The 27,080-nt window shown below is 40.9% G+C and overlaps 1 protein-coding gene across 1 annotated transcript; it reads right to left on the bottom strand.

Annotated features, from left to right (window-relative positions):
• Nucleotides 1–957: 957 nt before the first annotated feature.
• On the bottom strand, nucleotides 958–25,077 carry LOC311035857 (uncharacterized protein C14orf132). Its single transcript, XM_084044321.1, has 2 exons — nucleotides 24,959–25,077; nucleotides 958–1,233 (listed from the first exon to the last, which is right to left on the bottom strand). Exons 1-2 carry the CDS (start codon nucleotides 24,983–24,985, stop codon nucleotides 997–999), a joined length of 264 nt encoding a protein of 87 aa, XP_083900447.1. The 5' UTR covers nucleotides 24,986–25,077; the 3' UTR covers nucleotides 958–996.
• Between the last annotated feature and the right edge of the window lie 2,003 nt (nucleotides 25,078–27,080).

Here is a 27,080-nt window from a genome sequence, read left to right on the forward strand (position 1 = left end):
ATGGAATTTAGATGTTTTTATGAATAATTGTGAAAAATTTGATTGATGAACTGATTGATGAAAATCTTTTGAAATATATATATTTTAAATAAGAAGTAAAAAAAAAGGGATGTTTGCGATATTTACGTCACAACCCATAAAAGGGAGTCTGCGACCAACAAATGGGTCCGCAACCCACTCTTTGGGAACCACTGCCTTAACCTAACCTCAAAACCACGCCCACCTGGGCGAAACACCTGGGAAGGAGGTAGTCACGACTGCAAAAGGGCATGGTCAGCCATGTGTTCAGTTGTCTCCTTCCGCCGAGGGACAACCATTTAGTTAGTTGGGGCAGATCCTTGTTAGCAGTAATCTCCTGAGCAGTGGCTCAGGAGGTAGAGCGGCCGTCAGAATGTTCATGGTTCAATCCTCCGCTCTTCGTCGCTGCGAGAAGTGTCCTTGAGCAAGACACCCCTGACTGTTCCCGACGAGCAGGTTGGTGCCTTGCAAAGTTCCTTGTGCCATAGCATGTAACGTGAAACAGTGTTCCGCCGTTGTGGCGTGTGTGAATGGGTGAATGTGAAGTACATTGTAAAGCACATTTGAGTCGTCGGATTCAAATGATGAATGCAGGCCATTTACCATCTCAAATGAAGTGTTGATCAAATGCTATTTTCCTGTTGTTTTTGTAAATAAATAAGGCAATATGATAAACAAAATTATGTTATTGCATCATTGCCCAATGTTGGATGCTGAGGGCAATAACGAATGCCCGGGTATAGTAGCCATCAACTTTTTTCATCATCAGGGCTCCACGTTAACCAAAAGTAAAATAAGAGACAACATGAGAGACAGAAAGACAAAGAAACAGAGTGATGTATGTTTGTCTTTCTGTAAAGGAGGGCCTCGCTCAGTGCAGTGGGAGGGTGGGTATCCAGAAATCCAGAAAAAGGATATGGACAGTAGTACATAGGTGTATGTACATGTTTCTCACAACTTTGCGAGTGCATGTGCATATCAAAAGGTGAAGGCGTAGACAACGCCCACCACAACAATGTTTCCAATGGTGGCAATGATAGCGATCCAGAGCCAAATAGCATCATTGGACATGGATTGCTGTTCGTCCTGCTGGCCCTGTACCGATGCAGCGGAGGCGACAGCATGGACGCTGGCTGACGAGTTGAAGAGTGAGTGTTCTCCGCTGTAGTCATCGTTGGGGGAGGAGTCCATGAAGGCTCCCGTCATGACCGGGATCTGGGAGGAGTGGAGGAGAGAAGAGAGAGAGAGAGAGAGAGAGAGAGAGAGAGAGAGAGAGAGAGAGAGAGAAGGGTGGAGGAAAGTAGAGCAGAGAGTACAAATTAATTTCAGCACTTGAGTAAGAAAGTTGAGTAAGAAACATATGGAGAGATTGTGTGCATGTGTGTGACAGAGAGAGAGAGTGTGAGAGAGAGAGAGAGAGAGAGAGAGAGAGAGAGAGAGAGAGAGAGAGAGAGAGAGAGAGAGAGAGAGAGACACACACACACACACACACACACACACACACACACACACACACACACACACACACACACACACACACACACACACACACACACACACACACACACACACAGAGAGAGGGAGAGAGAGAGAGCATGCAAAAATAACAACAATGGTTGATAAAAACATAGACATGGGCCCTATTTAGATGTTCGATGGTGCCCAGTGAGGTAGGGGTTCAATTTCCAGTCATACCAAAGACTATAAAAATGGTACCCAATGCCTCCCTGCAATCCAGAAAAAGGATATGTACAGTATCCTTTTTACACTATAAAGGTGTACGCTTCTCACAACTCTGCGAGTGCATGTGCTTATCAAAAGGTGAAGTCGTAGACGACGCCCACCACCGCAATGTTTCAAGAGGTGGCAACGATGGCAATCCAGAGCCAGATAACATCAATAGGAGCAATTGCATCAGGGGTTTCCAAATGTGGTAGTTAAACAGAACGTGAGCGCAAAGTGAGGCACACAGCACAAAGAAGTTGTGTTGCACAAAGGTTTTTTCTTCCTCCCTCTTTCCTCACCGGTCTGGTCTCCAAAGACACACAGAGACATTCTTATTATTATTACAGGGCTTGCACTGGTGCTCCCAACTCAAAATGTTAGGAGCACCAGCAAGAATTTACTCACAAAAATGTAAGGCAATTTGTGTCATTTGTCAACTCAATTGCTACTCTTTTAAGTCATTTTTTTTCAATCAAGAGGGCACATTATTATAACGCTCAGTCACTATTTGATTGAGAGCACTGGCTTTCATATAAAGAGGAATGTGAAGACAAATGTTACCGTCAAATTATACACAAAAAAATGCCTTTACTTGAGATGCCTTCATTCCTTTTAATAGTCATGCATTAGCATGTTGAAGCCCTACTGAAGAGAAAGGCAACGTTTATTTGTGTAGCACATTTCATACACAAGGGCAATTCATAGTAGAAGAAATGAGCGGCATCAATGTTTAGTATATGGTTACAAGGCTTCCCACATGTGGAAGGGTCTTACACTCACCCTCTCTATGTTTCCGTTATGTGTTAGTGTTAGTGTTCGTGCGCTTTCGTTCAGGAACTAGGGCTTGATTAACATGGAATGAATATTTCACATGTGGCAGGGGAAAGTGATTTATTGCTTGGGACAATTAGAGTCATGCAAACCTTGGTTGGCCATCAGAGCAGAAACAACTAAATGCACCATACTCTAGTGTGTGTGTGTGTGTGTGTGTGTGTGTGTGTGTGTGTGTGTGTGTGTGTGTGTGTGTGTGTGTGTGTGTGTGTGTGTGTGTGTGTGTGTGCGCGCGCGCGCACGCGCATGCGTGCGTGCTTGTGTGTGTGCGTATCCCTGTTTGTTGGTTGAGTATGTGAGTGTGTGTGTCCACTGTATGAGAGTAGGCAGCTGAGGGGCGTTTGAGAACCCATCGCCACACTCAGAACCCAGCATATTTTTTCTCTTATTACCACAGAGGGATGTCAAGCACTCTCTCATACACAGAAACTCTCTCTTGCGTGCTCCTTTGCTCACATCCTCTCTCCTTGACTTTTTCACTCTCTGCAATATACTGTAGGTAGGCTACACACAATCTAATTGACCCCCCACAGGCAAGGCCCTATGTTTAAAAGGGCCTATTTAGATAATCTAAGGTGAACGGTGCAGGATGTAAAGTGCAAATTTGTGTGTGTGTGGTGGTGGTGGTGGGTTAGTTAGAATGCACGTTACCTAAAGCTCCACGGAAAAGTGAAAGTGTGCAACCATCAAGCAGCATTACTAATAGGAGACGGGGAAAATCTGTGATATCTTGACATATTAACTATTAATATTAAATAATTACACGCTTATTCTCTGCTAGTTAAACCACCTGTAAAAGCAAGCATAACAGAGATGTTGTGTCCTGTGCGTCTTGCTTCGAGCTCTAAAATGGATAGGTGATTGAGGACTGTTACTGCTGTCACTTGAGCAGAGACAGATGAAGAGTGCCAGCAAGCTATGGATTCATGACATTCTTAGGTGACGAGAGTTATTTGAAAATATTTAAAAGCTGAAATGATCTGTTTATTGAAATAAACTGCATGAACCTTTTCTCTCCATCTCTCTATCTCTCTACCCCCTTCTTTTTCCTCTGCACTCTGGTCTCCAAAGACTGACGGATACATACTTGTTATTATTATTCACAACACATTCATTCTTATTAGTGATTTTCTTCTAATGAAAAATCAAGTGAGTGAAAATGGTTTATCTGCCTTATCTATTATTGATTTCAGATGGAGTTTTGATTGGAAGCAGTATGCAATTGTGAACCCACATATATAGGTCATCCTACTATCTAATTTGCTCACTAAATAGCAGGGAAATGTTGCGCTGGGGGACTGTGCTCAGAGCAGGTCTAAAGCGCAATCGCTTTTTGACTGTTACCTGTGTGTAAGATAACTCTGTGTGTAAGATTAAGATACTGTACCATTGTGCCAGACCACAACTCATTATACGACACCCCCGGGGGCTCTAAATGGGTGCAAGAACATTTGGTATTTACTGAAAGAAAATTACGTCGGTGTCAGACAAATAGCTACGATAATAGTGCTGCCCTATAGTGCTATCTTGCTCTGGGTGGATGATAAGTGTGTGCAGGAGCAACAACTTTTCAGATTTGTCTCCCAATCTGATCTCCTGAAATCTGTAATAGCCAGGAAACGTCCACTTGGTGTGTCAGGGCTTTTAGAACAAACAACTGACCATTCAACGCTGCCATCTTTAAAAAGCATTCTGCTGCTCCCAATTCATTGGTCCCCTGTGGCGAGAAATGGCAAGACATCCTACAGACATCCTCGTTCTTCAAAGATTGTTCTTGGCTACACTTTCTTTTTTTTACATGCATAATCCAACTTAATATTAGATATCAATTAAATATGCATTTCCCTTACATTGCTGTAGCCTATATTATAATACCATAATTGGACTCACCTCTCTAACCACTCATCCAAGTATACAGCTCCCATGTGCTGGGGCACATGAGGTTATCCCAGTGAGCGGTTAAGCATTAATGGGATGGAAGGAAACAGAAACCCTGAGGTGGGGCATTCCAAGGCGTCTGAGCACTTAAGCAGGCAATGATGGCCTCATTGCTCATTGCCTCATCTCAAGCATTACCGTCAGGAGACCAATGCCTGGCTGCAGACATGCATGGATGAGTGGGTTATAATAAAGCTATACAACTTATCAAAGTTTCCTGGAAACCTTACTGTGGCTTCAACTTCACCGATCAGTGATAGTTTAATTCTGAGAGAGTAAGGTCCACAGAGCTTGCTGCTCACATCACATAATACATCTCACTGTGTGTATTAGTGGCCAATGTTTATTCTTCGTTCCTACTCTCACCTATGTTCATGAAGTGTCATGTCCAAAAGAATAAGATCACAAATACAAGCGGACGAAATGAGTTCAGTCAACCGGGAGAGACTCAGAGTAGAGCTGCTGCTCCTTCAATTGGAAAGGAGCCTGCTTAAAGGGATATTTCACTTTCAGAAAAACTTTTGGTGATTTTATCATCTACTCAAGCCTTTGTGAACCCCCCAGACAGTTTTTAAGTTGTTCGATTCAGTATTTAGATATTTCATTTTCATTTTATCAGACGCCCCCTTCCTATACAAACCCATTGTAACTTCAAACTCCATTTTTAACATGTTAGATTCATCAAAAACACCCGTCCTTGGTTCTGGTGACTCACCCTGCCCTCCTAATACACGAGGGGGGCGTGTTTTTCCGAGATTTTTTTTCATTTATTTTATTTTATTTTTTTATTGTATTTTATTTTTTTCATTTTCCCAAAAGAATATTAAAAAAAAAAGAAAAAAGTAATTGAAAAAAAAACGTCCCCCTCGCGTATTAGGCGGGCGGTAGGAGACGGGTGAACCAAGGACGGGTATTTTTGATTAATCTAACATGTTGAAAATGGAGTTTGAAGTTACAATGGGTTTGTATAGGAAGGGGGCGTGTCTGATAAAATGAATATCTAATGTCTAAATATTGAATCAAGCAACTTAAAAACTGTCTGCGGGGCTCACAAAAGCCTGAGTAGACGATACAATCACCAAAAGTTTTTTTGGAAGTGAAATATCCCTTTAAGGTGGTTTGGGCATCTAGTACGGATGCCTCCTACTGATTAGTGTCTCCCTACAGGGAGGTCCTCTGGGCAGGACCCACTGGAAGGAGGCCCCCGAGCAGACCAAGGACCAGATGGTGAAGATCACATCTCCACGCTGGCCTTGGAATGCCTAGGGATCCCCCAGGATTAAGTGGATAATGTTGCCCGGCAAAGTGAAGTCTGGAACTCTCTGCTGGAACTGTTGCTCCTGCGACCAGATAAGTGGTTGAAGATGGATGGATGTTTCTTCTTCCAATTTAAAAGCGAGAGCCTGAACCATTTTTAGGACATTCTTCATGCCTACTTGGTCTTGAGTAATGTGCTACACCAATAGGCTACCTCACAAAATATGGTGAAACTGGGAAAATAGTGAAGCGAAGTTTATGCCACTGTACGATGCCACCTGCTCTGCTTTCATGTTTTTGATTTATTATCCCAGCTGTATCTGGCACCATGCCAGCTAAAGCTGATGATTACAGTAACTGTGAAATAGAATGGGCTGTAATTGCCTCCTATGGTAATGTTGCCACCAGTAAGTGCTCTGTGAAATACCTCCCAAACAAACAAACAAACAAGTCCAAAATGAATTGGATTGAACCGTGAGGGGAAAACACATACAAAACACATCGCTACCCACAGAAGCACTTAAGACTGAGAAAATAAAGTGGATAAAAAAACGTCTGCTTCAACGTACTTGAGAGTAATGTGGTGCATATCACCATGTAAACCTTATATTCAACCAGTGGGGTTTCACATATCAAAGGATACCAAGTTCCCCAAAACATGTTCACTTAACTTTTCAAGGAGCATAAAAAGTTGCACAGATGATTCAGCTCACATCTTTCATCAACTGTTCATCAAAATGTTGCATGAATCTCAATCTCTAGGATCGCCTATTCGCCTCCCACAAAGAGAAAAATATATTACATCAACTTTTAGTTCTCTCTACAGCATGTTTGCGATTCAGATCACTATTGAACAGGACACTACAGTAAATAATATTACAGTACTAATAGACACAGCCAAGTAATATTACTAGCAAATAAACATTTAAGCTATCTGGATCCCCCTAGATGTTTAAGGGTAATTTGACCACTCTCCAGTCAGGCAAAAAGACAAAGTAGCTACTGTGCTCGTTCCGCACAATTGAGGTCAGTATATCAGAACAATAGACTAGCCTCTGCCTTACATAGCATATTGACCTAGTCTTGCTATAAATCTGACAGGAGAATTCCAGCAGTTTTACAGAGGCTTGCTCACCCGGAGAGAACAGGTAAGACCTCCAGTCTCCAGTCTGGTTTCTGCCGCCCAGATTTACAGCCAACACGTTCATTGATTTTTCCTCCCTCAGCAGCCCAGCAGCATTTTCAAGTAAATCTTATAACTCAATAGAACAAGTGTAACCCAAGTGATCCTCACTTAGAAACCTGAGTGAGTCTATCGGCTCAATAGGATTTCTTCAGCACAGGGGATTATTCTTTTTTTAAACTTCAACAATGTGTATCTTAAAACTTGCATTTCCACCATTAGGGTACGGTCACACCAAACTATATGGCTGCAGGCTGATAAACTCAGGTTGTGCACGACCACCTGTTTTATGCAGCCAGAGCAGCCTAAAAAACGAATTAGCTTGCAGTGGCTTTTGTCTTGATGTTGCCAGTCCGGTCCGTCTTCGGCTCATCCGATTGGACAGAGGGGGAAGCAGCAACTGTCTCGAGCATTTATCTGCTTTAAATAGACTTTTGATCTATTGGAGACGCCCTGGTGCATAAAACGCATACACGCAAGGTGTCTGCAACACACGGAAAGCTGCGCAAGGGCAACAAACCACTCCATTCCCATTGAAAAGCACTGGCAGAATGCGCCTCATAGGCAGAATCAAAGTTCAGTGTGACTGTACCCTCATGCCTGGATGTTATACGGTGTAATTTAATGTACTAACAAAGTGTACTAAGCATTTGTAGTGAAAAAAGGTAAAAGTTAGGGATAATGTGATAACAAAAAACCTGACCATAGCTGGGAGGCCATCTGGGAATCAGAAGGTCCCCAGTCCGCCCTCCCCCATTACTGCTCCCTGGGCGCTGTATTAATAACGGCCACTGCTACTAATAATTAGGATGGGTTCAATGCAGAGGACACATTTCATGTAGGCTATGTGCAAAAATGCTGTGACAAAAATACCCACTTTCCCCTGACCTAAGGCTACCCATCTGCTATGTGATGATTCAAAATCGTGGCCAACCAAAGGTTAATTTTGATTCTTGCCAGATGAGTTTAACTGCCAGAGGATCTCTCAGGTCAGATCATAATCGAGAGAGTGTCTCTCTCCTGCTGTTTGAGTGAATAAAGTGTATGAGAGACTGAAAGACATAGACAGTGATAAGTAATGTGCACGTGTGTGTGAGTTTTAGTGATATCATGGCGGAGTGAGATGAAGACATAAGAAGAAATAAAGAGACCAAGTGAGACAGCTCTGGGCCAGTCTTGACGTCTCGTTTGAATCCTGACTCTGTTGTTTGATGGTCGATGACTCCCTGTGCTGCACAACACACTTTATCAACGTAGAAAAAAGGCACATAGCACTTAGCAGTAAAACGTCTTGCATCACAGTCAGCAACGCAAACCACAAAGAAGCAGAAAGGGGATGGCAAATTAGGGGATGAGAGGTGTTTAGGATTTAATCTTTAATCTTTCTGCAATTCACCCCTCTACTCCACAATATATTTAAGAAGAGACCAATCTTACAGGATATACAGTACCTTACATGGGCTGGTATTATATGGCTTCCTTTGAAAGCAATTTCCAAGAGTATTATGTTTTTGTTGTTCTGCCTCGTTTTGTCTGGTCTTGACATTTTTTTATAATAGCTATTAGACAATATACTTTTTTTTCTCAACATTCGGCAGGAGCACATTTTCATACTGGTAATACATTTGTGATAGACTATATTTGTGATGTTTTAATCAGCCTACTCGGAGAGTAAAACAGCTCTTTGAATTCTATGGCCCTATATTTCACCTGGTGCAATATGAAAACACAGTGTGTTTCCAACCGAGACAGTTCTCAGCCAGTTGTTGGTAGTGATTTCTTCAGATACTGTACATCTTATTCCTGCTGATGCAATGATGATTAAACTTCTCGCTGTATGAAATGGTTTGTTGTGATGCAATAGGGCACAACCTACAGCATGGGTTCCCAAACCTTTCAGCCTGCGACCCCAAAATAATGCGGCCATGACTCGCGACCCCACCTAACCCTGGGTTAAAAAACATATTTTTTTTACATGTAAATTGTGTTATACTTTTAGTATGAGTTTTGACTGTAGGCCTACTACTTGTACTGTTAATAATCTTGTTCATATATAATTCAATCAATCACATTTACTGTACAGTACCTAATGAGATGGGTAAAATGTACTATTTGTGATCATTTTTAGATTGTATTTCATTTATTTAATTTTTTTTTTTTTTTTTTGTAAAATATTTTTAATGACCCAAAATAATTTAGCGACCCCACCGTCAGTGTCCTGTGACCACTTTGGGAACCCCTTACCTACAGTATGGAAGATGGCGCTCTCCATATTTATCTCTGAGATTGTGCATTCGCCACTCTGTCTGTCTGTCTGTCTGTCTGTCTGTCTGTCTGTCTGTCTGTCTGTCTGTCTGTACACAGCTAATTGATTGATTGACTGAATACTTTATTAGTCAGAAATGTAAACAGCACGTGGTACAGTCAGACATTAAGGCTAAAAGGTTAACACAAAAAGAGCTGTGTGACAGAGCGTGCCGGCTGGTGACATACAGTAGTGCGCTCCCACCCCACACAGTACTCCTCCACTGACATCTATCAAGTACTGAGCAGGCCTACCACGTTCGGTAAAGTGTCATCTAACTCTCACTACAGGAACTCAGTCAAGCCAGCTTAAATCATCTAGAAAACCTGTGTCATGTCAGATAATCATAAGCATTTGAATTCTAGCTCTGATTTCTGCTCCATGGAATTAACTTAAAGTTGTGCCAACTGTTATAATCTGACATTCCTCAGTATGTGAAATAACCTCATTTCCACTCATAGGTTAGGCAGAAGATTTCCTAAACTTCCGAAACAATTAAGCCTTCAAAATCTATATACTACAGAGTCTTTGACATGGGGCCATATGTGATCCCTTTATGTCTAATTATAGATAGTGGGTTTATGTTTAGTGTATATGCTGGTATAAATATAGTTTATTTTTGCCACAATTTCTAAACTTGTTTTATAAACTATCTTTTATCAGTTAGAAATCTGAGGAACTACAGTACTTGTAAATGTATCATTATCATAAGATAGCTTTCCAAAGTTTCAGAAAAAAAGCTTTTCCTCCTCAACATAGATTCATTTATTATTCAGGGGAGCACATATTTTAATTATGCATAAACTGGATTAAATGTGCAGCATATGTTTCAAAGTACAGTTTACACCCACAAACACATCACACTAAAGCCTTTGAGGCTATTGCTTGCAGTGCAATATTGCACACTTTCCTTTTTTTTGTGGTCCTTACTTATGCATTTCCCATCATGTGAATTTTTGATTAAAACGTACCCGATGTCATCATAATGACATCTCTTTCATGATTACTGTAAAGCTTCCAAAGGTCATAACTATTTACAGTTTGCCTTGGTTAAGCATACAGTACGTGGTAAGTCCTGGAGGCATCCTGCATGGTATGGTGGGCAACAACATGTCATTCCTGAAAGCATTCATTCAAAAGTTAATAATTAAAACATCTCTTTTACTGAGATTTACTGAGAGAGCTGAGATAAAATCATGACTTGTTCATACTCTTTTGTATTGAAGAACAATGATAAAGGCGTACAATTCAGACTTGTTCAATTTGTTTTCCTATAGTGCCTGACGTTAATTACCAGAAGAAATTAACGGCAGACAAGACATTAACAATCAAATCACATTCTAATAGAGCCCCCACAAGCATAGTAGATGATTGCTAACAGGTCTATCATTACTTTGTGGATGAAAAATATCGCCCAGCCTCATCATAATCATTCTCTGTGTGTGCATCTGTGATTACAGTATAATGTGTCTGTGATTGTAAAGTGATTGGCACTCAATCAGATCTTTGCTCTCATACTATCTTCGCAACAAACAATGATTTCTCTTGACAAACCAGAGAGTGACTGATAGAGACCTGCATTCCATTCTGGAACCCAGGATTGCACATGGATTAGATACTGGAGGGCATGACGTCCGATTGTTTTACCCAACCCACATACATGTACAGTATGAGCACCTAGCAACCGTCTCCTATACCAATACTGTTGTTTGCGGTGATTCTGCTATGTTTACTGGGACCGGAATTGACGCTATAGATGCTTGAAAATGTGTCTGCAAAAAGGAACTGGAAACTTGTAGAGGAGAGGGATATGTTCATAATACTGTATGCGACTGTGTGTGTGTCATTTAGAAAGCTTTCCCCATGTCATGTGCAATAAGAGGAGAGGATGGATAAGAAGAAAATCACCCGAGGCTCACTTCATTTATCTATTGCTGGTGTCAGCCACCCCTACAGCTCCCAACATCCATACGGCCTGCTCCTTCACTCTGCAGTATGGAGACATTTCAGGGCGGAGGTGGAAGCCCTTAATTGAATGTCCACTCAAGTAAGAACTCAGCCCCATCTCTCAAACCCACGTTAAGCACAGAGCAAGCAGAAAAACACCAAACTACTTTGATCATTTGTAAGCTGCAAAGCAGAGGGCAATAAGACGTCCGATAGATAAAAGAATGTCTGCAACTATCAAAGGGATGAGGATGATGAATTGCTTCTCCTCAGGGCCACTGTAGTCATGTGACTCATGGTGGCGCTCTGTCCTATTCATGTGTGTACTGTACATCCTTCACACTGCTGTCATTTGTACATAATCATTGAGTCCGTCTATGATCATGAAAAGTTAAGACCATTCCCATGTCCACCCAATTAGGAAATTAAATGTTCTATTTCATTGAAACCTTAATATCAACTTCTATCTGTTTTTCTTTTCTTTTTTTAAAGACTGGTATTTTGCGTGTGGGTCATCATTACCGTCCATCCATTAAAAAATGGTTACTTTCACAAACACACACGTTGACGCGTGATATACTGTATATTTGGCTGTCCATCGTGTAGTCACTACATGATGCACAGCCAAATATACGGTATATCACTACACTGTAGTGCACTGAAAATAGCTGATGTACAAGCTCACAATGTGTTGTAATGCTACGGTGTGACATAAATCAGGTTAGAAGTCTTCATTTACCACCAGCTGTCACTCCCACGTCATAGTCTCTCCCACGCTATATCAAAAGCTATTAAAACATAAATACAAATTTAAAAACTTGTACAAACATACACAGTTGAGATTATCATTGCAAGAAACAAGCATTTCTTTATAAATTATAATGGTATTATGAGTAAAAGCAAGGAGGAAGGAGAGGTGCCTAGACCCTAGAATCACCAAAGCCAGGGAGGAGTTGAGAGCAGCACACAGGGACTTTGTTGCTGACCGAAAACAAGAGGGTCTGAGGGAGGAGAATAAGCGGAAGAAGGAGGAGCTATACCAAGTGTATGCAACACTGGATCAACAGGAGCTGACCCAAAAGATCAGGGACATTGAAGAGGCACAGGTTAATCAGAATCATGGCAAGAGCTGAAAGCTCATCAATTATATTTCTGGCAGAAGCTCATCTCAGACTTCCAAGATCCGGGGAGAAAGTGCAGAGGAACGAGTTGAAACATGGTACTGTACCAACACTTCAAAGAACTCAACCGAGGAAGAGGATGGTCCGACAGCTCCCGTCTTCCATGACCTTCCCATACCAGATCATTCACCATGGATGAGTACCAGAGGGCCATGGCTACTATCAAGTGCGGCAAGTGCTGTGGGGAGGATATAGTGACACCAGAGGTTCTTAAGTATGTGCCCATAGATGAGGTGGTGTTGGATTTTATCAACCAAGCACACACGTCTGGCGAGCTGCCAAAGCTGTGGCGCACAATGATCATCATTCCAGTACCAAAGTCAGGCGAACTCACCAAGATGGACAAGTAACGGGACATCAGCTGAGCTCACAAGTTGCCAAGACAACCGGATGATCCTCAATCGTCTTAGACCCATCTTAGACCCTCTACTGAGAAACTCAAAACGGCTTCCACCCGAAGCGAACAGCAGACTGGCAGATACTGGCACTGAGGTGGATACTGGAGGGAGTAAGGGAGCAGAAAGAAATCAGTGGTGATCACCTTCATTGACTTCCAAACGGCTTTTGACACCATCCACCGGGGGAAACACGAAGGACAAAACCATTGCCACTGCCGACGGGATGTGCTTGAGGCAGTCGAGGACTTCAAATATCTTAGGGCCTGGACTGCTTCAACAGAACAGGACCCGAAGGTCCGGAGGGTTCTTGCCTGGAATACCCTGCATGGGATGAGGAGAATGTGGAAATCAGACATGGGAGAAGACCTAAAGAGGGAGCTGTTCATAGCTACAGTGGAGTCAGTACTGCTGTATGGGGCTGAGACATGGACCCTCACTGTACAAAAATGAATGCTACGAATGGCACTAGGTGTCACATGGACGGACCACATCAGAAATGTGGTCCTCTACGGGGACCTACCACGGGTCACAGACAAAGTCAGAGAGAGAAGGATGAGGCTGGCAGGGCACTGCATCAGGCACCCGGAACTAAAGGCAAGCAAACTGACACTGTGGGAGCCAACCATAGTTATAATATATCTAGAGGGCGGACTGCCCTGTCCCCAGCTATTCATTTCAATGAAAGTTGCTCACTGGCGTTTGAAGCACCCGGAGGAACGCTCTACTTGCGCATTTGGGCACCAAATTTGGTTGTCCAAATACGGAAGTCTTGAGCACCTACCAGGCGCACTAGGGTGTCAAATGGTAGAAGCATGCACAGTGGCGTTTTAAATGCGGAAGTATTGCAATCCCAGATTTGACCACCAGGTGATGGCCGCTACACTGTTCTAGCGTGGCTCTGGGGGCTTGGAGCCAACCCATAGCAAAGCCAGGAAAGGCAAGTTCAGCGATGAATTGAACAGAAGATTACTTTCTAGGCAGTGTCAGACATTAGCAGGGTGGGGGGGAAAAGGATTTTGAAAATGAACTGTGTATCACTTAAGGGGTTTCGTTTCAGTGGCACAACCATAAGAGAAAGTATCATCATCTTGTATCTTATATAGATAGAAACCATCTAATGAAAGGATGTCCATCATGGTAATTATATGGCACTGATTCTCAAACTTTTTGATTTGAAGGACAACCAGTTTGATATGCACTAGCTAGGACACAGACACCCATTTGACACAATCTTTATCTCTGGGACCCTGATCTATTATTTTGTTCAATATCAATATCAATAATCAATATCAGTCATTTAGCAGGGGGGGGGGCTCCCTGGAACCCCCCAAAGACCCCCGGGGGTAAACAAAACCCACATATAGAACCACTCATCTGTGGCTCTTCCCATACTATCCTGCCTCAGTCATGTATGTTATCAAAAGAGCCAAATTGCTCTACAGAGCTCCCATCGCATGATATCTACTTTAAAGCCACTCTGTTGGGGGATGGGACTGAAAGGCAGCAACAGCTATTCAGAGCAGATAGACAGACGGAAGAAATGTATCTGTAGCTCACTTGCACAGATAGTACATCTACTGTACAGTGTGTGCAACTGCATTCACACAGAAACAAAGATGCACCAGCATCTGTGTGGAAATGTTATTAGATGTTTGCTGTTTTTGCTTGGTGCAGACAAATGTAATTAGCAAAATACACAAAGCAAATTACTATAGCGATGAGGTTTTCAGTTGAGCTAGAGAAAAGACAAAAAATAATCCTTTCAAAATGGCTAGACATAACCAAGCAAACCCCCCCCCAAAAAAACACTTTTCAACTGTCTAGAGCTGTTATCAGTGTTTTTATGTTGGTTAATCAAAACTTTAAAATCTCTTCCATTGTTCTTTTCCTCTGTGGTATAATTGCCCTGACATCTAATTATTGTACCCACCTCGACTACACAACGCTTCAAAGAGCGAGTGCTGAATGACTTTGGCTTCTGAATGCGTTTTCAAATTAATTCTGGAAACTCATCAAAATGAAAGACTGGTCTTTGTTAAATGTCAGACCTGCTTTTAATAACAATAGCACAAGAAAACCTCTTCTGAAATGGTCTCCCTCTCACTCTTTTATGTTGCATTTTATGTCGAACCCACTCTGTTTCACTGTGATGTACTGTATCTTATCTGTCAAACAGATTTATTGATGCAACATGTTTACAACAACACACTGTGAGCAAATAAATGTGGGGGGGACGATGATAACAGGAAGTTGCTGACTGTGAAAATGTTCCTCACCACCTGCTGGGTGATGAAGATACAGGTTTTGGTTTGAGGCGTGATGTGTTCACTCTAAATGGCTCCACACAGTGCATTAACTTGCCACCAGCGTAACACCACAACCACTGTTAAATGAAATTATTCTGTCCTCGCATATAGTGGTCTAGCTATAATGCTGTAGATTGACATCAACATTTATGAATGGTTATGCATTCCTCCTATGGGTGCCATGAATTTATCATGGGTGTTCTACTGCATGTTGACCTATTTACAGTTCTTGCAGTAGCATGGCTTCTTTGAGAAGCAGGGAGTGTACAGTATAGGCTAACCATTGATGAGTTGTGCTTGACTCTACCTGCCCTTGTTCCTGGACATATAATGAGGGTATATATCCACAAGTGTGAAGTGTGTGTGTGTGTGTGTGTGTGTGTGTGTGTGTGTGTGTGTGTGTGTGTGTGTGTGTGTGTGTGTGTGTGTGTGTGTGTGTGTGTGTGTGTGTGTGTGTGTGTGTGTGTGTGTGTGTGTGTGTGTGTGTGTGTGTGTGTTGAAGTGGCATGTGTATAGTATGCATTGTGATCATAAAATGTAAATTATATCATTCTCACAGATACAAATACAGTGTACTGTATACTCTCTTGCACAGTCTTCAATTGCTTTGAAGACGGTGCTTATTGTTGTTTTGTTTTGTATAGTTTTTTTATACTGGCTATTCTGTCCATGAATCACTCACTCAATGAATTGATTTCATTGTGTGACACACCGTTTCTCACAATCTAAGATGGTTTGCATGTGTAGCAGTAAGATAACTTAAAACACAAGTGAGATTGGTCAATGATCGACCCATTCATTTACAGAGGAACAAACAGTTGGTATGGTAATTACATGACCGTTGTTTCATCATGTGTACAAGTGTGTCTTACAGCAAAACACCCTGTGAATGCAAGACAGCCATCAGACAGTACAACGAATATGTACCACCACCATGCATATTGCATGCCACAGTGTTGTGATCATGTTGCATTGTCACACTGCAGGTTGTAGAAGCTCAGCACGCTTCCTGCAGACCTGCAATTCAATATTGTATTTCAATGTTCAAAAGAAAAAAAGAAAGAAAACGTGATGAAAAACTCATAAGCTAACATATTGTTTCACCGCTTCACTTCTCTATAAATAGCTCAAGGGTGGAACAGTGACAAGAGACCAACAAAACATTGTGTGAGAGATTGTGTGAGAGAGAGAGAGAGAGAGAGAGAGAGAGAGAGAGAGAGAGAGAGAGAGAGAGAGAGAGACAGAGAGAGAGAGAGAGAGAGAGAGAGAGAATGGGGGAAGGGATAGAGAGAGAAATCAGGTGAAAACATTTAGATGAATTGTAATGGAAACTAGCCAGAGAGCGAGATAAATGTGCTTTGCCAACATGGTGCACATTGTGCAGGGACCAGACGATGGAAGGAGTTCAATGCAACATTATCATACAGGCTCCAAGCTTTACTATAGAACAAATTCCTGTGAATCTTTTAAATAAAATGAATGGGAGATACTCACCCATATCATCATCACAGAATAGGTAAACTAATATAATCGTGTGCTAACCAACAAAGCATGGAAATGTATTTGCATATGTATCGACACCAACTATGAACATTTAAGATATTTCTTTGGCATATAAAATGTTTTGCATTATGGAAAAGTAGTCCCTGTCAGAATTACATATACTAATATCATCCAAATAGGCGCTATAAATCCTATCCCAAACAACAGAAAATGCTTTCAGCGTACAGATTTCATCAGATGTGAGAGTCGAACAGAGGTGAGGGAAGTGATTCGCGTTTTGTAGAGCACACTGGCAGGAAAAATTGGAAACTGTCAATCAGGAACCTGTTATCACCAGACTGATTCACAACATGTGGACAATCAGACTGCCATACTGTACCAAACTTAAAAAGAAGCTTACTACATAATCCAAGATAAAGACATTATGGTTTAGCCATGGCCAGCAAATTGCTCCAGATTGCAAAGATAGTGTATATTGCTGCTACTCATAGCTTCAAACACTATCCTGAACTCCTGTATTGAAGGCAGGGTGTTCACGCTTGACTTCCGGCAACAACAACTCTTGCACAGAGAGTAGATGACAAATAAATGATTAGATATTCAGCCCCTTTGCAATGGAAAGGAGTAGTAAGAGACAGAAAGAAAGAGAAATACTTAAATTTCTCTTATCGTCTGCTTCAAGCTATAGTGTAGCTTTCCTGAACAAACCCAAGGTCAAAGACTACAGTAAGTTCAAAATCCAAACCTTCTCTTGTGCTCCTGGTACTAATATTTTTCTATAGGCTTATTAGCTTTTCGAATATGAAAACAAGACAGGGTCTAATAATATCATGTGGCCAGTCTATGACGTCAGTCATCAATGACGCCAGTACTGTGACCTGATCTCTCATGTCCATATTTGAGCCTGATTCAAATTCCTGTGACTGCAACTATGTTTTTAAAAGTTACATATTTAAAAGATAAATATAAATCATTTGTGGGGAAGAATGGGTTACTTGAGTTACTTCCTTGGCCTACTGACAGCATGCAAGAAATTCCGTCAAGCGGTTTGCAGGGGTTGTAGCTAAACTGTATACAACCGTGTTCACTTATGTTGTCCTTTAATTATATACTGGCAATTTCAGAAATGGCACATTGTAATGTTTACAATAAGTTACAGCAATGATCAGAAGAGCTGTCATCATATTTGACATATAGCAATTATATTTCATCACTGCGTCTTGATTTGCGTCTAACATTCACCATTATTTGCTTTGCATAAGTCATCTCCAAGATGGCCAAAGGCAATGTTGGAAGTGCAATAATAAGTGCAAAATGTCTAATATTCATCAGCATCACAGTTATGCCAAGAATAATATCTCAAGTAATGCAAATTAAAAAGCTGCACCAAAACTTTCTCAGCATGGATCAATGCATTATTTATAAATGCTGAATATCAGAGGTACAGTAATATGAGATGCATCATGTGGTGAGGTGGTTTGGGAGCCTATCAGGAGAACTGATGTTATTACTTCGTTCTTCCCTGTCACAGCCCATTAAATCTGTCTTCCCTCTCTCTGGGACTTTGATTCAATATGCAATCACTCACTCGCAGGTGAAAATAACTGGAAGATGTTGTTGACTGCAAAGCAAATATGTTGTAACGAACGATATTGGCATCAATCGGGTTAGTCATGGCAACCCTCTTCCACTAGAACTTAGATGCAAGGCTCTCCTTGACCCCTGCAGCAAGAGTGATCTGTGTCAAAAATACAGACACACCTAATTATATGGTTATACTTGATTGCTAGCATAGAGCAGATAATGATTCCACACTTTGAGAGGAAATACCGTAGCTAAACTGGCTGTCATCTCATTATTATGACCAACTCCTGTGATTGCCATTATAGCCCTACAATCATTGACAGCTGGTAAACACTAAGCTACTCATAATTGCCAAAGCAATGAAAGCACATCAGCAAATAACCGATAGGAAGTAGCTCGAAAGCGGGTATCTTGCAGCTCTGTTAAGCTTTGATCTGGCTATTCCCGGTCCATCCATACTGCATAACCTCTTAGAACATAAAGTAGCCAATTATGCCAATAGAAATGCAACTTTTCTGAAAGATCACTTTTGTTCTAAGGTGAGGCATTTCTATATCTAATGGTATCTTAAAGAGAGATAATGCCTCCATCCATAGGGCACATGTAGTCACTGAAAGGCTATGTGAGAGCTTGCAAATAAGTACTGTAATCAGGTTATTTTGACCCAATTATCAACTGGAAGGGAGATTATGAAATTGCACCTACATGGAAAATTCCATCACTAGTATAAAAATAAAAATAAATGTATATGTATATATATATATATATATATATATATATATATATATATATATATATATATATATATATATATATATATATATATATATATATATACATATATATACATATATATATATATATATATAGTATATAGTATAGTAGTATGTAATATGTTTGAATAAAACACATTTCGACTATGAAGAGGATAAGGTTATAAGGTTCACTAAATCACATAATGCTCTATTGTCTGTGTCTGTGTCTCCATGTTCTTCTTCTCTATAAGGTGCATCTTTCCAAGGAGAGCAAACCTTGAAGAGCCCCTGTTGTGAAGAGGCTAACCTTTCTTCTACCCCTGCAGTGAAACCCATCTATTAATCAATGGAGACATATTTAACCACTTAAATCCTCTAGACTTAGTAAACTGGACCTTAGTTGGCTCTTTACTTGGACTGCTTCGGTACTTCCAAATCTCTTCGCCAAAAATAGCCAATCGCAAAGTAACAGATTGGCTATTTTTGACTAATGTTTCCCCCAGAATATGGATGCTGGGGTTTATCAAGAGGCTTTCATTCTTCCTTCCTTGTAAACAGCATCTATTACTTGGCATTGACTGATCTGGTAAAGGTTTCATGCAGGCCAATATTAAACATTTGCATGAAAAGTGCCCATTCATGAAATTGTGAAATGACTCACATTGTGACATGCATGTACATGTATGTGGTGTGTATGGTAGCAATCCATGCAACCTCTCACGCACGCACGCACGCACGCACGCACGCACATGGTTATGTGATCACTTGAATTTCCTCATAAAAGTGATCTGCAATAGGCACTTCATAGACAGCAGTGAAAGATAGCAACTGGATCACATAGAATTGATCATTTCATATTGATTTACAGACGCACCTAATTTACCAGAGTGTGCTTATTGCACACTCTGGTCTGCTTTAGGCTGTTTTTTGTTCTTCTCAAAACTATGAAAAAGATACTTAGTATCTGACATATGAAAGCAACTGCTTCGAAAGCACTCAAAACACCAGAGGGGACATGAACTCCATGACACTTATAGATGAAAAGACTGGAGTGCCATTATTACACCCTTTAAATAAGACCAGCAGCTTTATAAAAAAGAGTAAAGACAGTCAATCTCGGCATGAAGAATGTGCATCGAGATAATGTGATTATGTAATGCCATTTAGCTGGTATGGAACTGAGAATGAGCATTGGCCAGATAAATGGACTAGTGGTTCCTGCCATTTTTAAAGCATGTTTAATAGGAAAATAATGGGGTCTGTGAACTGTTGAACTTTCATTTTCTTATCTACTCATTTTACTAGGGGCTTATATGCAAAAGCAATCTTGCTCTCTTACAGTTAATGCATCTCCAACCATTGTCTTTTGTTCATTGCAGACGTCTTTCCCAGGTCTCATGTTGCTTATCTGTCATACCCTTTCCTTTGTCAAGGATGGAAGGAAGGAGGTATGAAATTGGAACTATTCCAGGTCTTTTATATTGTCTGAGAGTTTGAATATGTACTAGGCAAATAATGGGGAGGTGGATGTGAGATGTGTGAACTGTAATACAATAATTCCGATAGCAAACACTATTTGACACACCTCAGAATGATATGGTGGGGATATACTGTTACTGTAATACACCACTATCATAGTCAACCACTTCCTCGATCCCGTCTTCGTTCCTTCCATTGGCTGTTCTCTTAAAGGAGACAGATGAAAATCTTAAGAAGAGAAGAAAGCGATGGATGCTCCAGTGACCAAAACCAGAACAATAAATCCTAAGTAAACCACAAATAAACACCATGCCTTTGAATCAGTGTTGATTTCGTCGACTAAAACTATGACGAAAGATATTCGTCGACTACCTTTTTTCATTGATGAAAACTAAATAAAAAACAAATAAAAACTAATCTGTGATGACTAAAACTAAGACTAAATATATTGACAATTTCGTCAACAAATAAAAACTACACTAAAATATTAGGGAGGGACCAGTGGAGAAGAGATCCAGTAGAACTAAAAGACAAGTCATTTTATGCTTGGTTGCGGTCTGAAAATAGCCGATCTACAAGCTCACAACGCGTCGCAGCGCGACACGTTGTGAGCTTGTAGATCGGCTATTTTCAGCATGCAACCAAGAGTAAAATCAGCCATTACGATGCCATCAAGGCGCTGCCAAAATGCATTTTAGTCGACTAAATCAACTGTAGATTTAGTCGACTATAATCTTCAATGAAATGACTAAAACTAAATGGAATTGTATTCAAAAATGTTCTGTCAAAATCAACAGTGCTTTCAACATTGGAACTAACCCCTAAACCTCATTCTTTGTCCTGGTGTGGTGAGGTACAGTACATATACCAAGGCCTCAGTGATATGAATGCTAAAGCATACCTGTTTCGTGTTTCTTTCTTATTTGAGTGCATTGAGTGCTGACTATGCAAGTGTGTGTGTGTGTGTGTGTGTGTGTGTGTGTGTGTGTGTGTGTGTGTGTGTGTGTGTGTGTGTGTGTGTGTGTGTGTGTGTGTGTGTGTGTGTGTGTGTGTGTGTGCGTGCGTGCGTGCGTGCGTGCGTGCGTGCGTGCGTGCGTGCGTTTGTGCGTGCGTGCGTGCGTGCGTGCGTGCGTGTGTATATTTGACAGTGTCCCCCACTGGACAGTCAGCAAAGATGAGGAATAGGGCGAGGCCGGTTGCAGTCCTGGATAGACAGGGCCTTTAGGGGGATGCTGCTCTATGTGACAGATCTGTCAATTGAAGCATGGCTCAGACTGGCGAACAGAACCAGGATAAGCCTGGAGCCCTGTCTCACCACATATAACTATTATGGGGTGAACATTTGGCGAAAATAGCAGATCGCAATGCATTGCAAAGCACTGTGCGCTTCTATAGATTTGCTATTTTTGGCAGAGGTTTGGTGAAGAGAGAAAAAAGAGTGGACCATAGACCCCTGGGGTCGCCAGTCAACTACATTTATAGGGTATCGCAGTTCCCGCCCACTTCCTGGTGCCACTGCAAAATACTCAATGCATTTTTCCCATTGACTTTTCCAAAAATATTTATATCAATTAATTTAAGCCTAGAATCAAGCTATCCAGGCTCCCAGTGAATCATGACCATAAAACATTTGATTCTGTGAAAAAAAAATGAAAACGGCAAAACAAAGGGTATTTATTAAATATAGAATATCATATAATTAAATATAAAATAAAAAGAAATCACAGAAAAAAACGTTTAATGGTCATGATTCACTGGGAGCCTGGATAGCTTGATTCTAGGCTTAAATTAATTGATATAAATATTTTTGGAAAAGTCAATGGGAAAAATGCATTGAGTTTTGCAGTGGAACCCGGAAGTGGCCGCAACTGCGATGCCCTATAGAGTTTAGGTGGTTAACACTTAAAACATTAACTCTGCATAGACTTCTGACCCAAGACATTAGCTAGATCAATCACTGGTGACTGATGTAAGGCTTCAGATAGGGGAAACTCTAATATAACATTTCAATGTTGTCACTTTGGAGACAACAGAAAGTGCCTCATTGCTCTCAACTTAATATTCAACAGCTGCATTGTGATTCCCACCTATTAATCCATGTTTCGTAATGCTTGAGGACGCCTCTTTCGAACTAATGAAGTATGCACTTTTCATTTGTAACCAGTGAGGCATCGCTGCCATATGCAAATCATTCAGGAGACACAAAAGCTCACATTGTTAGATCTATTTAGCTACTTTGCCTTTCTATTAAACAAAACTGTCTCAACAACAGGAAAGGAATGAATGACGACAGTGAAAGAACCAGGCCAAGTTAACAGCACAGCAACTATTTGGGCATTCTGTAAAATGGCATTCTCTGAATCTTTTGTCTTGCGGGGTGAAGAACCAAAACTGAATTGTTCCCTTCAAGATGCCTAATTCTGTCAATGAATTCAGGTATTGATTTGCCTATTTCTTACATTTTATCTGTTCCCTTAACTCAAAGGACAGCATTGTCTTCCCTTTATCCATTGTTTATTCTACAGTACAGAGAAACACGTCTCTGACTATAACTATACAAGTTGGCCGTATCAAAAAAAAAAGTTATGGTGTTATCTGTCATATTTTAGAGACAAAGTGATGGCGAAGGTCCAGTGGTTTGCAGGCGGCAGAGCAACACTGAGATGGATGGACATTGAAACACCCACTGTAAAGTAAATCTTCAAGACTCCAGGGACTTTTGCCTGACTTTCTTCACAGCGGTTATTATAGGGTGACTCAGGAGCTCTGAAATTAATCTAACTTATTTTAAATTAGGCTCCACTTTTGTGAAGGTATTAAATTCATGAGGTGAAGGCAGCCATGTGAATATCCTACAAATGTGAAAAGGAATTTTAGTGGAACAAGAGACAATCGTAATGTCAACGTCGTAAAGTGGCAAGAGAACCCAAATTGGAGCAGGGTTGAATCCCTGCCCAACCGGTGAAATTTTACTAAAGGGAACTTAATAAATGTCACACCCTCCTGCACACACAGCACCTCTTAAATTATCCAGGTGAAGAGTTCAGTAGCCAACAGTGAAACACTGGTTCTCTTCAGCAAGTGAATGTCTGCTTTGAACTCTCTCTACAATGAATAAGCTGAGCACTGCCCCATTTAGAGTAAAATTAATTTGGAGCAATTTAACTCTTTTAATTAATTACCTCTTTTTAACATAGCTTGAAATAACCACATACATAATATACACTTCTTAAATCACTATAGATGATGTTGCCTAACTTGCCTTATTTCCGTGCACACATGCAGACTGTAACTAGGCAATTGAAAAACAGGTCAAGCTGGAGCTTGAAACTCAGTCTGGCTTCTAAATGGTTCTACCTTGGAGCTTGGAAAATGTCATAAGTACACAGATGGCAGAGGATGAGCTGGATGGCACTACAGTACATAACAGGCCATAAACTGAAGGGTGCATGCACATGTTGCCCAAAAGCCACCTCTAGCCAATACCTCTAGCCTAGCAAGAAGCATTCAGGGATATAAAAGAACAAAATATTTGCTCCCAAATGCAACATGCTTCTTCCAAAGACACAGCTGTTGTTGTTGTTTTTAATAATACCCATATAACAGAGGTATGTATGACAAATCCAAAACTTTAAATGGTCAGTAATATTGATAATATCCATCACTAGTAGAACATTTGAATTATGGAACAAATACAGTATGCACAACAAAGTGTTGGTCAGAAAATATTAAATCAATGTTAATATTATAGAAAATGAATTTCAACGTGCTGTTAAAAACAATGTTACATGTAAATCATCTGTTTTTCTCATTCTATTTAAGAAATAACCTACTTTCTGACAAAAAATAAAAAAATAAAATAAACACCTCATATAATACTGTAGAATGTCAAAATGAATTGGCCATTTTCCCCAAATGTTAAAAAATAATTAATATTTAGGGGGGGGGAATGTGTAAAGTAAAGTATACATGATTAGAACATGCTTAAACATTCGACAATTAAGGTCTAATATTTCTACAAATGCTAAAGTGCTACAAAACCTGTATATCCAGTCATTTTTGGGGCATTAACAAGAAGTTGAAGGATACAATGAAGTCTGATAATGATTTACTGTGCATGTTCACATAATTTATACAATACTTTACTTAAGACCATTTTTCAAATCTATCTATATATTTTTTTTAAAAACATTTTTGACAAAATAGCCAATTTTACATCGAGGTGCCCAGATGTCCCTAGTGCCCACCTATCCATCAGTCAAAATAACATCGCGCTCAATCGCACTGCGCGTGCCATGGCGCGTAAAAGGTCACCAGCTGTAGTAAAATGATAGACAGTAAGTTGTAAAAGTAGTAGACAACCTAGAAAGCGGTTGTCAATGAAACAGAAAGATCACATAACAACCCGTAATTAAAACGATTGATGTCAGCTGGTCAGACAACAGATGGTCTCAACAACAGGAACTTGTTGACGTGCCACGCCCTCGGGTTTAAATGGGCAAAAAAGTTCAAATAAGCTCGTCTTGATTGAAAAATAATCTCGCTTACCTGCGCAGCCATGAATGACAGATCCATACTGTTGCTTCGTTCAAACCAAGGCACCCGGGAAAGATGTAATTGTGGGTGAATGTTTTTTATCTCATTCCCCAAAAAGCATTTGCGTTCGTTTTGGCACCCCAGCTGTTTTTGTTTATTTTTTCCCCCCCAAGTTCGGACCGACTTTAAGTAAGGAGGAACATGTTGAAGAACCGGAGGCTGTGCGGTGTTTCCACACAGCGAAGCAGACAGAGATATGACACAAGTCAGCAGAGGAGAGCGAGAGGGATGCTCTGGTACAGTTACCATGCACAACACATTATGGACCAGCGAGAAGTAAGTCAGTGTCTGTCTCTCTCTCTCTCTCTCTCTCTCTCTCTCTCTCTCTCTCTCTCTCTCTCTCTCTCTCTCACACACACACACACACACACACACACACACACACACACACACACACACACACACACACACACACACACACACACACACACACACACACACACACACACACACACACACACACACACACACACAGACTATGCAGGACGAGCGAGAAGTCAGTCAGTCTATCTTTTTTCTCTTTCTCCCTCACACACACACACACACACACACACACACACACACACACACACACACACAAACACACACACACACACACACACACACACACACACACACACACACACACACACACACACACACACACACACACACACACACACACACACACACACACACACACACACACACACACACACACACACACACACTCACTCACTCACTCACTCACTCACTCACTCACTCACTCACTCACTCACACAAAATATAATAGTTTGCTTCAACATTCCATTAGTGCCTATATCTTGTAAGCTAGACATGTAATGTAGGATCTGAATCAAGGTAAACTGCTGTACATGTTTTATGATTTATAAAGAATTCCCTTTCTTTTCTTTTTAAATTCTGTTGAACCAATAAGCTTTTCTAAGAATATATGGAACATATTAAGCGTGGCAAAAGTTGCTTTTTTTGACACATTATAGGCTACTTTCGATCTATTTATTACATTAATTCAAATGAATAGGAGTAAGAGGTACAATTCATAACGGTAGAGGGTTGGGTTGTTATGGTTAGGGGTTAAGGAATGTGTCATAGATTGGAATTCGGAGGACAAACAATAACAACAGTTGGAGGCTTATGTTAATAACAAAAAACGGATCCCATGTTTTTTGGTGGGTTCTGGTGATTTCTGTCACGGAGGAGAGGAGACAGCTCTTCCAGATCAGCAATTTTGCTGTTATCCTCCTCCATGCCTATGTTTTTTTGCTGAGCACACAACATACAATCCATCAGTGGGTAGGATTTCTTTGCCACTGCCCTCCACTTTCCTCCCAACAATGGTTAGCAGTTTTTGAGGGAGAAAGCTTTTGGGTGTCTTGATGCTTTAAGCTTGTTGTGTGTTGTGTGGTCCTTAAAGAGTACTTTGAGCAGGTTTTTATGATATTGTTGTAAGTATAAGCGTCAAGTTTATCAGAAACAGTCAAGACAGACATACAGTACTATTATAACAATTATGTTGAATCTTTTACTCATAATACAAAAGCACCGACCGACCGATCCTTACATCCTTGCCCACAACAGGGTTCAGGAAGAACCCATCATTCAGTGTTAAACTAGTCCATACCCGGGGATGTGCGCACTCAAAGTATTTGCAGACTTTGAGTTATAGAAAACAAAAACAAGCGCACTCAGTCTGTGTATAATGCAGTTTGCTGGGTGCATGACCCACGAAGATTCACAGTAAGAAAATAATAGCCAGCACTCTGAAGTCCTTCTGGTACTTTTAATTCATGGATGCACGGACAACATACACAGATGCGTTTCGGCGTCAAGCCTTCCTCACGTGTAGACTTTGAGTTATGTATGGGCAAGGTGTGTGTTCCTATGACTCGATGTCTGCCTAGCTCCGACCGACAACACACACACACACACACACACACACACACACACACACACACACACACACACACACACACACTCACACCCACACACGGTGCAGCTCCACTCACAGAGAGAAGTTTTTCTCCGCAGCCGTGAGGCAGGTCGTCGCAGACCCCAGGTGAATGCTTCAGGGGTC

The sequence above is a fragment of the Gymnoscopelus microlampas genome (genome assembly GCF_963454915.1).
Source record: "Gymnoscopelus microlampas genome assembly, chromosome: 20".
In the NCBI taxonomy this organism is placed as follows: Eukaryota; Metazoa; Chordata; class Actinopteri; order Myctophiformes; family Myctophidae; genus Gymnoscopelus; species Gymnoscopelus microlampas.